Source organism: Oryctolagus cuniculus, chromosome 1 (assembly GCF_964237555.1).
Source record: "Oryctolagus cuniculus chromosome 1, mOryCun1.1, whole genome shotgun sequence".
NCBI classification, from domain to species: domain Eukaryota; kingdom Metazoa; phylum Chordata; class Mammalia; order Lagomorpha; family Leporidae; genus Oryctolagus; species Oryctolagus cuniculus.
In genome coordinates this window covers 101,985,771-102,001,371 of record NC_091432.1, presented here as the reverse complement: position 1 = coordinate 102,001,371, position 15,601 = coordinate 101,985,771, and the positions used below count along the sequence as shown (strand labels likewise).

At 40.9% G+C, this 15,601-nt stretch overlaps 1 protein-coding gene across 6 annotated transcripts in view; it reads right to left on the bottom strand.

The window, feature by feature from the left end:
- Window positions 1-2,428: 2,428 nt before the first annotated feature.
- The window catches only part of ZC3H12C (zinc finger CCCH-type containing 12C), an 82,967-nt gene continuing 69,794 nt past the window's right edge, over window positions 2,429-15,601 (bottom strand). For all 6 annotated transcript variants that reach the window (XM_051849633.2, XM_051849607.2, XM_051849617.2 and 3 more), the window contains exons 4-6: window positions 12,553-12,787; window positions 9,428-9,534; window positions 2,429-8,781 (exon numbers count right to left, since the gene is read on the bottom strand). In XM_051849633.2, the coding sequence (XP_051705593.1) occupies window positions 7,385-8,781; window positions 9,428-9,534; window positions 12,553-12,787 (1,739 nt within the window). In that variant the 3' untranslated portion in view covers window positions 2,429-7,384. The remainder of the gene's footprint in view (window positions 8,782-9,427; window positions 9,535-12,552; window positions 12,788-15,601) is intronic.

The following is a 15,601-nucleotide window of genomic DNA, read 5'->3' as shown; positions in this document are numbered from 1 at the left end:
CCTAACTTGGTCTGACCCAGCCCCAGCTGTTGCGGATGTTTGGGGAGGGAACCTGTGGATAGAAGCTCTCTGTATCTCAAACTTCTAAGTACATACATAATTAAACAACTCTTTTTTTTTTTTTTTAAAGATTTTATTTGTATTTGAGAGGTACAGTTACAGAGGGAGACAGAGAGAAAGGTCTTCCATCCACTGGTTCACTCCCCAAATGGCAGCAGTGGCCAGAGCTGGGCCCATCTGAAGCCAGGAGCTTCTTTGGGGTCTCCCATGTGAATGCAGGGGCCCAAGCACTTGGACCATCTACTGCTTTCCTAGGCCATGAACAGAGAGCCAGATTTGAAAGAGGAGCAGCCATATGGGATGCTGGCAACACAGGTGGATACTTAGCCTACCATGCCACAGTGCCGGCCCCACAAATCTTTTTTAATAAAAGTTCCTGAGAAAGCTGGGCTCATGTATTAAGAAAAGCTGAGCCCATCCCAATTTATCTTTTCATTCCTTTTCTCCCTGACATGTTGAAGTTTTGTCACACTTGAAGGTAATAAGCCTGGGGCCAGCACTGTGGCACAGCGGGTTAATGCCCTGGTTTGAAGTGCTGGCATCCCATATGGGCACCGGTTCTAGTCCTGGCTGCTCCTCTTCCGATCCAGCTCTCTGCTAAGGCCTGGGATAGCAGAAGATGGCCCAAGTCCTTGGGCCCCTGTACCCGCATGGAAGACCAGGAAGAAGCTCCTGGCTTCTGGCTTCGGATCGCCACAGCTCTGGCCGTTGCGGCCATCTGGGGAGTGAACCAGCGGATGGAAGACCTCTCTGTCTCTACCTCTATCTGTCTTTCAAATAAAAGAAAACAAATCTTTAAAAAAAAAAAAAAGGTAATAAGCCTGTGAGTTAGGCATTCATGATATTTTACAACCGAATCTGAAAGATGTTGAAAGATGGTTTGTCCACATGCTACATGCTGTGTGAGACCCCCTTGTCTCTCCCCACCACACACAGCGTGAGTGGGGCTGGGACGCAAACACAATCCCGGAGTACCCGTCCCCCGCAGTCTCTCCCAATCTGTGGAGGCCTTGCTCAGAAGCAGACCATCTCCCCACAGCCATCGAAGTGCTTCGGCCTCCAGATAGCCACGTCCAAGGAAGCCCTTGACGGGAGACCCCGCTTGCTGCTCCCTGTCTGCTCCCAGAGCCACTCAGGTGGCTTCACACAGCTCGGAGCTCAGTGAGAGCACAGCCCCAGCCCGGCACACAGTACCACACCAAGAGGACCTCTGCGGTCGTCGTCCGTCACCGGCCGGCCTTGGCGATCCGAGAAACTACGGGGCCATCCTGGGATAAGTGACCCATTTTAACCAGCACGCTCAGCCAGAGACCTGGAGGCACTTCTAAATCACCAGAAACAATCACCTTAGAGACAGGTGAGAAAACACTCACCGCAGCTCATCCCTAGTTGTCTAGGACACGTAACTTTCCATTTGCACAGGAATTAATTATGCTTCTAACACACTGATCCTGCACCCGTGCTTACACCATAGCACGCCGATGATGCCATTAACACTGAACACAGGCAGCTGCAGGGCTAAAGCCCAGTGCGCTCACTTATTTAGCATCTGTGCTGCCAGGGGCTCGCTTACTCCATGGAACAAAAACAAACCACCACAGGAAACACGAATTTTTAAATTTTTTTCGCTTCAGTGAAACAATCACATAGCTGCTCTAATATGGATTTCCAGTAGGACTAAAACACTGCTTTTGGAATTGTAAAAATTTCATTTCAAAAACACACAGTACAGATACAGGATAACTAGAATCACGTCAGTTTATCAGAGGGTTGCTCTCAACACCTTCTTTGCCTCACTTTTCCTATATGAAAAGTTTGCAGGATCAAATTGAAAATTCTACTATCAGCATACAACTAGGGTCTATGAGAAAAAACCTAAAAGGAAAACCTAAAATAAGTAATCTGCTATGTCTCTGCAGAAATTTGCATGCTTGTGAGTGTACGATTTCAAAACACCTGAAACCTCCTTCATATAAACCATTGCTCTCCAATGTGTTTCTCTTTTGAGACTTAAACTGCTTTAAGAAGAAAGGTGGCAAGGCCTTCCTGGACAACATTTTGTTATTCATCTGTAATACTTGGACAGAAAATTGGCCTATTTTGTACATGGCTTAAGAAATGCAATCTTATACATTTTACAAAATTAAAACATGCACAGACATTTTCCACTGCCAAGTGTCAAAACCTCAATTGTTTTTAAGAACGAAAAACTAAGGATCTGAGGGAGAAAGCCCCTTCTAATACGTGACAGTGTTCTTATCACAGGAGCAAGAAGAAAACAGAAAAAAATTATGTAACCATTTCAAATAATAAACCAGAAAAAGCCAGAGCAAAATTCCAATTTTCAAAAAAAGCATGACTACTTAAATGGATGGTAATGTTCATCACTATTTAATGTTCTCAGGAATATGGTATTGACGAAACACCATACAGAAAGTATTATGGGTGAACATGCTCAACAGTGTGTACTTCCAGTGAATTCCAGATTACACATGATCATAGTAGGAATATCATTCACCACTGACAAGCCTAAGGTCTCTTAAAAATCTAAACATTTTGAGAGATGCACTTTGTTTCATAGGAAGAGTCACAATGTAACAGATATACTGACATTACAGCTACAATTATGCTACTGACAATCTTTAATTGTACAGAATACAGCTTGAGTAGGTGAAATTACAAGATAATTATCTTCTTTAAAACCATTTTTAAAGAAGGACAGAGTTGTCATTTATTAGAAGCCAAAAACAAACAGAAAAATGTAACTGGTAAAGACAGTCTTTAGAACATTCGCGGCTAATTTTCAAAATACAACAGGGTTTTTGGTCCATGAGGCCACTGAGAAATAAAAGGCAGGTAGAGGGTTCTCCTTTTCAATATTAATTCAAAGTTCCTGGAAAAATTTCAATATTTAGTAAAACATCTTTTTACAGAATACTTTAGATGCAAGAAATACCGAATAAATAAAAGGTATGACCAGCGTAAAAAGAGAAATGACTACTGCCCTCTTAGAAAGGACATCAGTGCCAACGAGAATTTTGGTGACCATCAATTGCAATAAAATTATTTCTTCTCAAAAGCACATCCTTAAGGGCTGACTCCTTAATGCTGTCCCTCAGGGCAGGGATCAACAAACGAAGGCTCACAGGCCAGATTCTGCCTGTTTCTGTAAATAAAGTTTTACTGGAACACAGCCATATGCATTCATTTACATACTGTCTCTGGCTGCTTTTATTCTGGAGAGGCAGAGGCGAGCAGTGTTTAGAGATGATTCTCAAAGCCTAAATAATTTACTGTCTGATACTTTACAGAAAAAGTTTGTCAACACTTGCCCTAAGGGCTTCCTTGACCAATGTCAAACAATTCAATTTTCTTTAGTATTTTTGACCCTCTGCTCTCTTCTTCTAATGCACCTGTGTGATCAGCTTTTAATATACTTTGTTGGAATACACCTTGTAAGCTTAATATCACAGGTGTGTTTTCTTCTTTAGCCTGGAACATTTAGAACATAAGCTTATCTCTAGCCATAATGTGTTTGAGTTGCAGTCAGTCAGGAGTTCTCCAGGAGTTAGATGATAATAAAGTGGATGAGCCATATGCCAACAGAATGGCCAGAAAAATGTACCACTTATTTTATACTGAATAAGTTGGACAGCAAAAAAGTAACAGAAACCAAGTGCATTTACTTTAGAGTAAATGACATTAAATCAGAGGGAAAACAGCTTGAGAGTTTTCAAAACACACACACACACACACACACAGCCATCCTCCCATACAGCACAAACTAAGGGCTATCACATAAAGCATATTTGTTTTATAAATATATTACTGTCTATATACATATAGATACATCCTTAAAAGGCAAGTTAAATAATTATTTATATAATCAATACAACTCTAAGGTTTTTTTTGTGTATTTTAAAATTACACGTTCTATTAAAATTACCAAAATAATTTTTAAAAAATACCAGGAATAAAACCAGTGAAGAGCTGCTTTCCATTTAAGTGGTTCTGAATCTTCTCACTGGTCACACAGACCCCAGACTTGGTTAACACGACTGAAAGAAACACAGTTCATCCAGGGAAAAGGCAGCCACCGATGGCACTCACCTCTCCCCAGTTTTAATGCTTCATAACAAGTATGTATACATATTTATAAAACACTCTCTTTAGTTCTACTATACATTCTCATACATGAATTTTCGTGAAAACACAAAATTCAAGTTTCCACCAGTATCAAATATTTTATACTGGTGTGCTGTCTTTCAATGTTTTGTTAATGACAGACTATCAGGATACAGGGATCATACAAATGACACGGAAAACGTCTGTAACACATGCAAGACAGGAGCAAACACTAAAGGCCAGTATTTGGCCACTGGGTACTATTCCCTCTGGACTAAGACACACAGAGACTGCTAATTATGGTGGAAACTACAGTCACCTGTCAATCGTTCAGGGGCCAGAATATTCCAGATTGAGTCATTTTTCTTTCACCAGTTGATCACTTCTGGTGAGTTCACTACTTATCAACATACCTCTCTCTGCTTTTTAATTTATTGGTTTTTAGCAGGTCTGATATATAGGGATTAGGGAGAAAGTTTTGGTTAAAATGAAGGTCTGTGATCAGCTATGGATTTAATCTAATGATGGGCTCCTTTTATTTACTGCTTTGATAAAAAAAGAATTTGCTGTACCTAATTCTGCCAAATGTGCTCAAACAAACAAAAAAGCAGGACAAATTATCCCCTGACCACAAGAAAACTGCTACTTATGAACCCACAATGAATGACACTGACATTCAGAGTGGGTTGGGTGAGAGCTAGTCACCTAGTTCATGTGGCAGCACGGGATGTTATTTTTCCAGAAAAATAATGACAGTCCCCTAAAAATATTACAAGGTCAAATTAAAAGTGCCACATACATTTCATCTAAGATGTCATTTAAAAAAATTTAGTAAGGTTTGGTAGAATCTTCAAATAATTGAAATATTGAAAAAAAATGAGGCCAAACCTATATGTACAATCAAAAAATGATTGCATATAAAAAATAAAAGGACCATGGCGAAAATAAAAGATACTACATATTTGTAACCCGACTTTGGCACTCGTTTAGCCTCTACTTTGAAACATTTTCGATAGATAGTGACCAAGAAACTCAAGTGGAGCGATTTCCCAAGTGAGTGGGGTCGTTCTCAGACAGACACCACTCAGCATGGTTTGGGTGGCATCACTTGTCTGATTTCAGGGAACAGATGAGTGCCACACTCACTTCAAACACAACAGCAAGAATTGTGTAGAACACCACTTTCCTGAATTAAGTTTGCTGAACACGGTTCAGATTATTGGATATGTCAATATGCACAATGCCTTTTAGAAGCATTTACTGTATACCCAAATCCTACTTCATGCGACACACAGTGTCACACAAGTAGTGAAAATGTTATCCTAGGCAAAGGTGCTCGGACATTATTTTCAGGCAGCATTTTACCTTTATTTTAAGTTCACACTAAGTAAGTTTTAGGAGAAAGAAAAATGCCAATAAATTTATTTAATATGTTTTAATATATTATATAAAACTAAGACAGACACTTTTATGTACCTAAATTGTTACTTTTATTTTCTACCCTATTCTAAACCTCAATTTTACTTTAAAAATTTGTATTTAAATAAGGGATAAAATGTTGCCCAAAAGTCTAATCATAGTTACACATTTGTGTTTTAACTAGATCTACAAATCAAAATAGTTCGTATAGTTAAAAAGATACAATTTGTATCAACAGTAAAAGGTACTTTCTGGTTTTTCAGGGCTTTCCTTCAACCGTGTAGAATAATTACAATGACCAGGGCATCCAGGCAGACTGTGGAAACGGATCTGAATGTGTCTGTTACACATCGTAAAATGCAAAATCTGCAGGCAACAAGCAAGCTCCGTCAATCACACAACTGTCTGCCACGGATCCCAAAGCCTGTCTTCTAAACTGCAGAAATGAATTCGTTGCTAGCAAAACCCATGACTTTGAAACCAGAAATATCCCTTACTAATACTAGAACAGACTTTAGTCTGTATCTAAAACTACACTATTTGTGGCAAGAATCTGGCCTTAATAATATAACAGGCCCCCCCCAACCCCAACCCCCCCCCAAAAAAAAAACCAACTACCTTCAGGAAAATGGAAAATATACAATATCTTACAAAAAATTTAAGTTACCATTTACAATTCCTCCATTACCGTTTCTATAGTGCAGTTATCAATAAGTGTTGCATATCGTCAACACATGAATCCACTCAGGCCAGCCTTCATAAATAGCAAGAAAGTTAAAGAGCATACTAAATATAAAAGTTGCATTGAGAATAGATTCATTAAAAACAAGCCAGTACTGTAAAAGGGTTATTTTATCCAGTATTATTGTGCCCCCAAAACAAAAAGACATACATATTAAAAATGCAGGCTAATGGAAATCTAGAAATTCAACTCCATTTCTATTGTCTAGAAGCACATTAGAGCTGGATTACAAAGCTCTAACCTGTAACAGTTACGGCTTTTGCCTTCTTTGTAAAAAAAAAAAAAAATGGAAACAATTTTTTTCCATTGATTGCATCTGCTTTCTTTTAAACTGACCATATTAAATTAACTAATTTCTTAACAGAAAACAATCCAAACAAAAAAAAGTGCCATACTGAAAATCAAATCATTCATATATATATATGTATATATATATATTGTTACCCATTTCAACAAATTGGTAACTTACACTTTGTTTAAAATATAAAGTCAGTGCTGTAGTATATCTTTGTTTCTATAAATTATGATTATAGCACAAAGAAGCCCACGTTCCCCAAATAAAAATAACTTAAAAAGCTGTAAAAGATTCTAATTAAGCTTGGCTTGAAAAAACAGTTTGCTAGGTCTAATTAAATGTTCCACATTCTGAAGGTATTGTAATTGCTTGCAATTGATAGACAAACACCCAGTTAATAAAACATGAAACAAGGATAAAAAGTGCTGCATATAAACCCCTGATGCACCAAAGATTAATATCAAAGATCACGGATACATCTATTAAATCAAACTGGAAAAACTTCCAGCCAAGGATATAGCTTTAAAAAGGAAATGTTAAAAAAAGTTTGAATGTAAAGCAATCCCGGGATACTTCCACCGAGTGGGGCTATACATACAGATTCCATGATACAGTATTTCACATAAATGGATACTACATGACCTCCTCACTGGGAAGGAGATCACATGTGCTATTGTAGCAAACCTCCTTCAGCATTTGAGCTGAACAAAAAACTACTAAACACCACAAAGATGCATCAGCTTTCAATAACCCAGTTGGGATTTCTCCACTAGAATGGCCGCGGCGAGCTGCTGGGGATCTGTCATGTGAGGGTTCCTTTTCATGACGATTCTCACAAGGTCAGGTGGGAAGATGTTGCACAGGTTGATGTAGATCTTTTCTCGGCTGTCTTGATACCTTGGAGGATCTTGTGGCATTCCACAGTACGGGATTCGCCAGGTCGGCTCTTGCTGTTCAGGTAGGCTCTGGAAAGTGAACTGCTCATAGCATGGCTGTGTGGAGTTGTCGGGCAAGGAGTAAGTCTGCCGGTACCCATACGTATCCATCCCGTAACTTGGCCTGTCCCAGCTGCCCAGTCCTTCCTGCCGGGAATAAGGCTTCCTTTGTCTGGAAGGAGAGCTGTCATACAGTCGAGAATCCGAAATGCTGTCTATTCTCGTGGCCACTAAGGACCTCCCTAGGTGCGGTGCCTTAGAGTGTGCTGAGCTTGGGGGAGAGGGGTAATCACCAGGACAGCTGGACCGGGCACCCACGGCCGGGTGCTGCAGGTGCACAGCCAAGTGAGGGAGAGGAGGCTTGTGATGGAACTTTGGTTCTTCATGACTGTAACTTTGCACTCTGGTTAAGGGGTCGTGGAAATTCTGCAGGAAGGGTTGGGAATTAAGGCGGCTGTGAGGGTGCATGTGTTGACACTTCAGATTCTCTTCCAGCTGCGGGTCGGGAGAACTGACATAGGACCGGTCGTTGTACCCCACGTAGGAGTCGCTGCTCCCACAGCTCATGCTGCCTTCACTACTGCAGTCAGAGGCGACAGAGCTGATTCTGTAATCTGTGTCTAACGAGAACCGCCTCTCAGGACTTCGTGGGCCTGAGATACTCAGGTTTGAATATGCATTCAACATGGAATAATATCCGACGTCAACTGGGGAGTCACATTTTGGGTACTGTTCATAAGGCATTGGCGTTCCATGGTTTTTGGTTGCCATCATCATTGGAGGATATTGTCCCTGTGGTCTTTGATCCTGAGCTGGGAAATGAACCCCAGATGGAAGGCCATTGCTTAAAGATGTAGTGCTTTGGGGTTTTGCAGAAGAAGTAGCCGGAATACTAACTAAAGAAGGAACAGACCTGGTTTCCAGTTTGTTTTTGGTGGGAAGCTTTTCTTCTAGGTCTTGGTAGACTTGAGTCCTGATGCTTGGATCTGATTGCCTCTTTGGAGCACCTCGTTTGACGTCAGAAGTGCTATCAGCCTTGGTGCTACAAGGAACACTGTTGCTTTTCACCAGTCCTCCTTCATTGGCAGCTTTGGCCACTGTATTTCTAGACATGGCACGAAGTTCATCAGCCACTGACCGCTGAGGCTGACTGCCCCTTTCGGGATGATAGTATTTGCACTTGTGTCCGTAGGTGCACTTCTTTCCTATGAAGAGTAAAAGTGATTAGGCAAAGGAACATCCAGGCAGATCCTGAAAAGTCAGGGTGGCCCTGCTACCTTAACTTGAAAAGGGGTGAAGTCAGGTAGGGGAGAGATGCTAAGCATTTCTCGGTTCCAAATTCTTGAGAAACGTCATGTTGTAGTCTTCTTACTTCCTTACTATCAAAAGCGCTACAAAAGTTTGCTGAACATAAATAATGACTTCCAGAGTTTTGGGCTAATACCCCACTTCCTCAGCTCACACCTGGCTCTTCTCTCCCAGTGGCAAATTGAGTAGGAAATTGAGTTTCACAAGGCAGCACGTACTGCTGTGGTGGAATAACACCATGACCACCTGACTGTATCCTGATGCAAGAACTGCCATCACCTATGCTCCTGAAAACTAACTTTGTATAGGGTTAACTGAGCTTTTCTGAACTGTGTTTTAATTCCGGGAAATGTGCTTATATAGAACCCAAATAGTTAGAAATCATTCTTTTTTCTTGGCTAAGACATTTTCTTAAATATGGTTACAGTAGAAAGAACCATACACTATGTCATCTAAAATTTCAAATATTTATTCTTACAAATAAATCTTTAACAAGGTATTGTTTTCTAAAGGTATATATTAAATATTCATAAATAAAGGTACCATATGGACAGGGCTGCTTTTTGTGTTCAGGAACAATAGGTTTCTTCCTCAAGAAATTATCCAGACTTGGGCCATGTCTGCCAAGAGGGTCATCCGGGGGCATGAACCTGTCATGGAGATAATAAAAAATGGTCTTTAATTTTAAAGATAGAGGACAAAGATTTCTTTACTTGAAATTTTAATCCAAGTGTTTTGAGTCAACATTTACGGAATAAGGAAATCAGTACATGAAGTTCTCTTTTCTTGACGAAAACAAAATTAAAATGTTTCAAGCTTAACTTGTATTTGTTTTAAATTCAAATATGTTTTGTGTCTAGCATGTTGTAATTAATTCTTTCCCTCAGCCTTGGGATTTTGTAAAGGATTTTAGAAAACAATATACTGACATTTTAAGAGAGCTTTATGAGGGGCTGGTGCTGTGGTATACTAGGCTGAGCCCACCCGCAGCACTGCCATCCCATATGGGAGCCTGTTAGTGCCCGGCTGCTCCTCTTCTGATCCAGCACACTGATATGGCCTGGGAAAGCAGTAGACAATGGTGCAAGTGCTTGGACCCCTGCATCCATATGGGATATCCAGAAGAAGCTACTGGCTCCTGGCTTCAGATAGGCTCAACTCTGGCCATTGTGGCCATCTGGGGAGTGAACCAATGGATGGAAGACCTTTCTCTGTCTCTTCCTCTCTCTAACTCTATCTCTCAAACAAATAAAAAATAAGATCTTTAAAAAACCTTTATGGGGCTATCACTGTGGCATAGTGGGCTAAGCCACCACCTGCAGCGCCCACATCCCATGTGGGTGCTGGTTAGAGTCCCGGCTGCTCCTCTTCTGATCCAGCTCTCTGTTATGGCCTGGGAAAGCAGCAGAAGATGGCCCAAATCCTTGGGCCCCTGCACCTGCATGGGAGACCTGGAAGAATCTCCTGGCTCCTGGCTTTGGTTCAGCAAAGCTCTGGCCGTTGCAGCCATTTGGGGAATGAACCAGCGGATGGAAGACCTCTCTCTCTGTCTCTGCCTGTCTGTCTGCTGTAACTCTACCTCTAAAGTAAATAAATATTAAAAAAGAGCTTTATGAACATTAATCTTATGAAGTGAGATGGAACAAGAGGGCAATGATGTGGCTACAGAGGAGGAGGGCGCGTGGCAGAATGCAGCGGGAGGAGGGAGACTGACTGAGCACTAATTATTTGTCAGCTACTTTACAGACACTATTTCACGTCACCCGGACAATAATGCCACGGAGTGGCTCCATTTTACAGAGTAGTACTCTCTTCCAACTCAGGTTTAGATGAATTAATTGTTATTTAACATCACATGGTACAGTCAAGAGTCTATTATAAGTGACTCCAAAGTCTTATTTTCTTCCCAATTATGCTGATGTGCTTCTCAGCTGAAGGAAACATCTTAGAGAAGTGAACTTATTATTTTGGAATGATTGCACAGTGAATGGAGGAAAGAAGAATTCATGGAATGTATAAAGACAGGAAGCTGAGATCAAAGACTCCTACTACTCCACATGTCACTGTTCAAACTTGAAATGAGCCCAATATTTACCTGCAAAATGTGAAAAATGTATGTAATGAGTGAACTCTTAGGGGTGTGTCAACATGGTTTAATAACACTTAGCAAATAAAGTTTTATAAGCAATGCAGCAACATTAAAAGTAAAAAAGAAGACAAGGTCACTCCACAGTTTTAACAGTCATTTTTCATATCTGGGTTGGATTTATGTCATTTTCCATATTATTACAACATTTTACTTAGTTTAATTAAACAAATGTTTTATGCTTTGCCTTTTTACATAAAAATATTTTTCCATTTTTCTTAATAGCCTTCCTAATAAAAATTCTGAACCACTGAGTAATATTCCAGGAGGAGATTTCTCTGCTATACATTTGGTTACCTGTGAATCCTTGAAATCACAAGCAATACAGGAATGAACATATCTGGTCTTTTTTTATTCATTTTAGATTCTAAGAGTTGAGATGATTTGGATGACAGGGTACACATATTTTAGAAGCCTGTGCTAATGTGCGCTAAACTGTTACATCAATTTACATGCATCTTTAACAGCATAAGGCACACACACAAATTTTTGTGAATTATGTGTATGAGAAAAATATAATGTTTTTAGATTTAGTTTGCATTTTTGATTGGCCACAAGTGATTTTTTCTGCATATTTATAAATGTATTTCATCTAGGACATTTTTTTGTCACAGTGTCTTGGCTTTCCATGCCTGAAATGCTCTCATGGGTTTTTCAGTCAGAATAGAATGCCTTAAGGGCTGATACTGAGGTCAGAGTGCTATTTAAAGTGATGGTCACTCTATGAGTCTGCTGTGTGGACCACTTCCCATGTTGGAGCATTCACTCCTTTTTGAGTCTATCTATTATTATTACCAAACCCTTAATCCTATCCATATCATCACTTTAACACTTAAGACCGTATTTTTACCACCCAGCTTAAGAGGATTTGGGGGCTTATGAAAAATTTTTAAACTGTACTCTTAGAAGTAAATCCATAGGAATGTATACGGAACTATATAGCTTTACAGGTAGAAACTGCATACACTTCATAATTACAACTTTAGGAACATGGTGATTCTTCCCACCATGCCCACCCTCCCACCCATGCTCCCAACCCCTCTGCTTTCTCCCTCTCTTATTCCCACTCTTATTTTTTATTGAGATCTATATTAATGTATTTACTTCTCATGAGATATACTTGTTCACATCATTTGTTCATTTGTGACTAGAGTTTAAAATTGGTAAAAACAACTTTAAAAGATCACATTTTTAGTAGGCTAAATGGTCTAAATTGATTTTGAAAGGCAGTTTTTTTGGGGGTGTCAGCCATTCCAGGTGCCTAGACGGAGTCTCACAAAACCTGTGCCTTCTGTGCTCTGTTAGTGACTTATGGCAAGGGCAGGGACCGGCACTCTCACAGGGCCTCCTGTGGCACAGTTCTACAGTTTGTGACTTCCATTGAGGATTCATATTGAAATCAGTTGTTGGCACAAACCTGACTTAGGATTGGGTCAGTGGCAAAAAGAGGATTCTACAGCAGCTGCCAGGGTCTGTGCTGGAAGGGAAGCAGCATCACTGGTTGGTAAAAGGTTTTACTTACTTGTCATTGACAAAGGAATACATTAATAACCGCTCGTCGATGAACTTCTTCCATTCTGGTTTTTCGTTAGCCAGATCCCTGTAGTTATCATTGGACACAATGATACCATCTGACTCAAAAGCCAGCTTCACGATGAACCTGTCATCATAGCACACCACGCGCCTTCCCTGGACTCGCCGCGACGGTGTGAACACCAGGATTTTCTCCTTCTCTAACTTACGTAAAATTTCCTGATCTGCAAGAGTAATAAGAATCAAAGTTTAGGAACAAACAAAAACATAACATGTACGGTAATGTTCATTCAATGTGAGCCTTTTTATTTACTGGAGTGCTTATAATCATTTAATTAGGGATTATGATTTACAGTTTGAAGATATAACATCATTTGCAACTCCATTCTTTCTTCAAGAATTTCAATAATAAGGATGTTAAAAGAGTTTAAAAAGGCATAAAACTTAAATATGATTAAGCAAATTCTGATTACATTGCATTAAGCTTTTGCTGAAGAGCTGAAGCCACCAGCACTACCAGTGTGTTACAGCATCTTACCCAGCTCTTCTGCAAGGCCATTCTAACTATGTAGTTGTATATGTGTAGATATGAACAACAGGTTTTCTTCCTTCAAAGTTTGTGTATTTAAAATTGTTTTATTATTTTTTTGAAAGCCAGAGAAGGAGAGAGAAAGAGAAGGAGGCAGGAAAGAAAGAGAGGAGGATGGAGAGGGGGAGAGACAGAGTGTGGGAGAGGGAGGGAGGACGAAGGAGAGGGTGATTTCACACATACATATATATTATATGTAATATATATACACATACACACATATCTATCTATCTATCTATCGATTGATCGATCGATTGATCGAGTCTCACAAAACCTAAGAGAAAATGAGAGAGAGGGAGAGCGAGCGAGTGCTCCCCATCTGTTGGTTCACATCTCAAATGCCCACAATGGCCAAGTTTGGGTGGGGCTGAAGCTAGGAATCTGGAGCTCAATCCAGGTCGTCCATAGTCATCACCTGCTGCCTCCCAGGTTCTGCGTTACTGGGAAATTGGAATCAGAAATGAGAACTGGGTTTAGAACCCAGGAACTCTAATGTGAGGTGTGGGCATCTTAACTACTAGGCTAAATGCCTGCTCCCTGTTTCTATACTTTGTGATTTCTTTTTTAAAAATAATGGATGTGATGGTAGGAGAGTTTGAAAGGAAATAGTAGAACTAATTGAGGTAGCAAAGGGAAGAATCTTTTTTTTTAAGACTTATTTATTTGTTTGAAAGAGTTATGTACAGAGAGTGACAGAAATAAAGAGAGAGAGAGAGAGAGAGAGAGAGAGATTGAGAGATTGAGAGATCGAGAGAGATCTATCTTCTATTCCCTGGATCACTCCCCGAGTAGCAACAACGGCCAGGGCTGAGCCAGGCTGAAACCAGGAGCCACAAGCTTCATGCAGGTCTCCCATGTGAGTGGCGGGAACCCAAGCACTTGGGCCATCTGTGGCTACCTTCCCCAGGCCATTATCAGGGAGCTGGATAGGAAGTGGAGCAGCCAGGAGTTGAACTGACACCCATATGCCAGCGTCCCAGGCAGTGCCTTTACTTACTATGCCACAACACTGGCCCTGGGGAAAATTTTTAAAACACAGAAAGTTAAGAGAGAATGGAGCAGTGAGGCCAGAAGTGTTGTTATGGACATGGCTATTAAATGTTTTGTTTTCTTTGCTATGAGACATGGTGACAAATACCAGCTCCAATTTATTTAAAAAAAAAATGCATCTCTGGGGCAGGTGTTTGGCCTAGCAGTTGAGTTACCAGTTAGGATGCCTCATCCCATATCAGGGTACCTAACTAGCTCCTGATTCCAGTCTCCTGCTAATACAGACCCTGGGAGGCAGCAAATGATGGCTCAGGAGGTTAGGCTCCAGAACGCATATGGGAGACCTGGATGGAGTTCCTGGCTCCTACTTTGGCACCCTGGCTGCTGTGGGCATTTGGGAGAGTATACTAAGGCAGGGAGCTCCTTTTCTGTCTCTCGAATAAGTAAATAAAATGTGTTTTTTTTTTTTTTTTTTGAGTCCATCTTGGGGCTGGTGCTGTGGCACAGTAGGTTAGATTGCTGTCTGTTTTGCCTGCATTCCATATGGGCGCTGGTTCCAGTCCTGGCTGCTCCACATCTGATTGAGCTCCCTGCTCTGTGCGTGGGAAAGCAGCAGAAGATGGCCCAACTCCTTGGGTCCCTGCATCCAAGTGGGAGACCTGGAGGAAGCTCCTGGCTCCTGGCTTCAGATTGGCCCAGCTTGGGTGGCTGTGGCCATTTAAGGAGTGAACCAGAAGATGGAAGACCTCTCTGTCTCTCTGTAACTCTGCCTTTCAAATAATAAATAAATCAATCTTAAAAAACCCATCTCTTCAACAGACAATTACTATGTGCCTACTCTGTGGTACGTGCTGTGCTAGGTGTCACTAGCCATGGAGATTAAGAATGGTCTGTCCTCAGAGAGGTCTCAGTCTCGCCACGATGGACACCCAGGTGAACTAGGTAAGCAAGGGTTGCAACTGCCCTGGCAGAAGTACAAGCAGGGTACTTGGAAGAGGGAATCGAAGAGTGACATGGGTCTGCTCTAATACTGGCAGGTGGATTTAATGGTGTTCCTGACAAGTAAGTTCATTGAGACCAGAACCTTGGTTTAGAAAAGTGGCAGGGCAATAGACATAAATGTGGGCATTAAAACCAGAAAAAAAATCACAGAGAAATCTCAGGTGCTGCCACTTTGCATGTCAGACAGTCACAACAAATGCATCTGACAGGCTATGAGGAGACGGTGAGTTAACACACTTAGGGCCCCCAGCAGTATGCTTGCTGGCAGGCTCTCCTTAAACATGCGCTCTTCAACTTAATGTTAACAGGTGCATGTAACTGATTTAAAAAAAAAATTCATAGAAAACCAATACAAAATCCAAGTCCCATTTCACTCACAGACATTGTCACATTACAATTACTGTGTGTGTTTCCCTGATAAACATTTGGAAGGTTCCCATCAGTACCACCCAGCCAG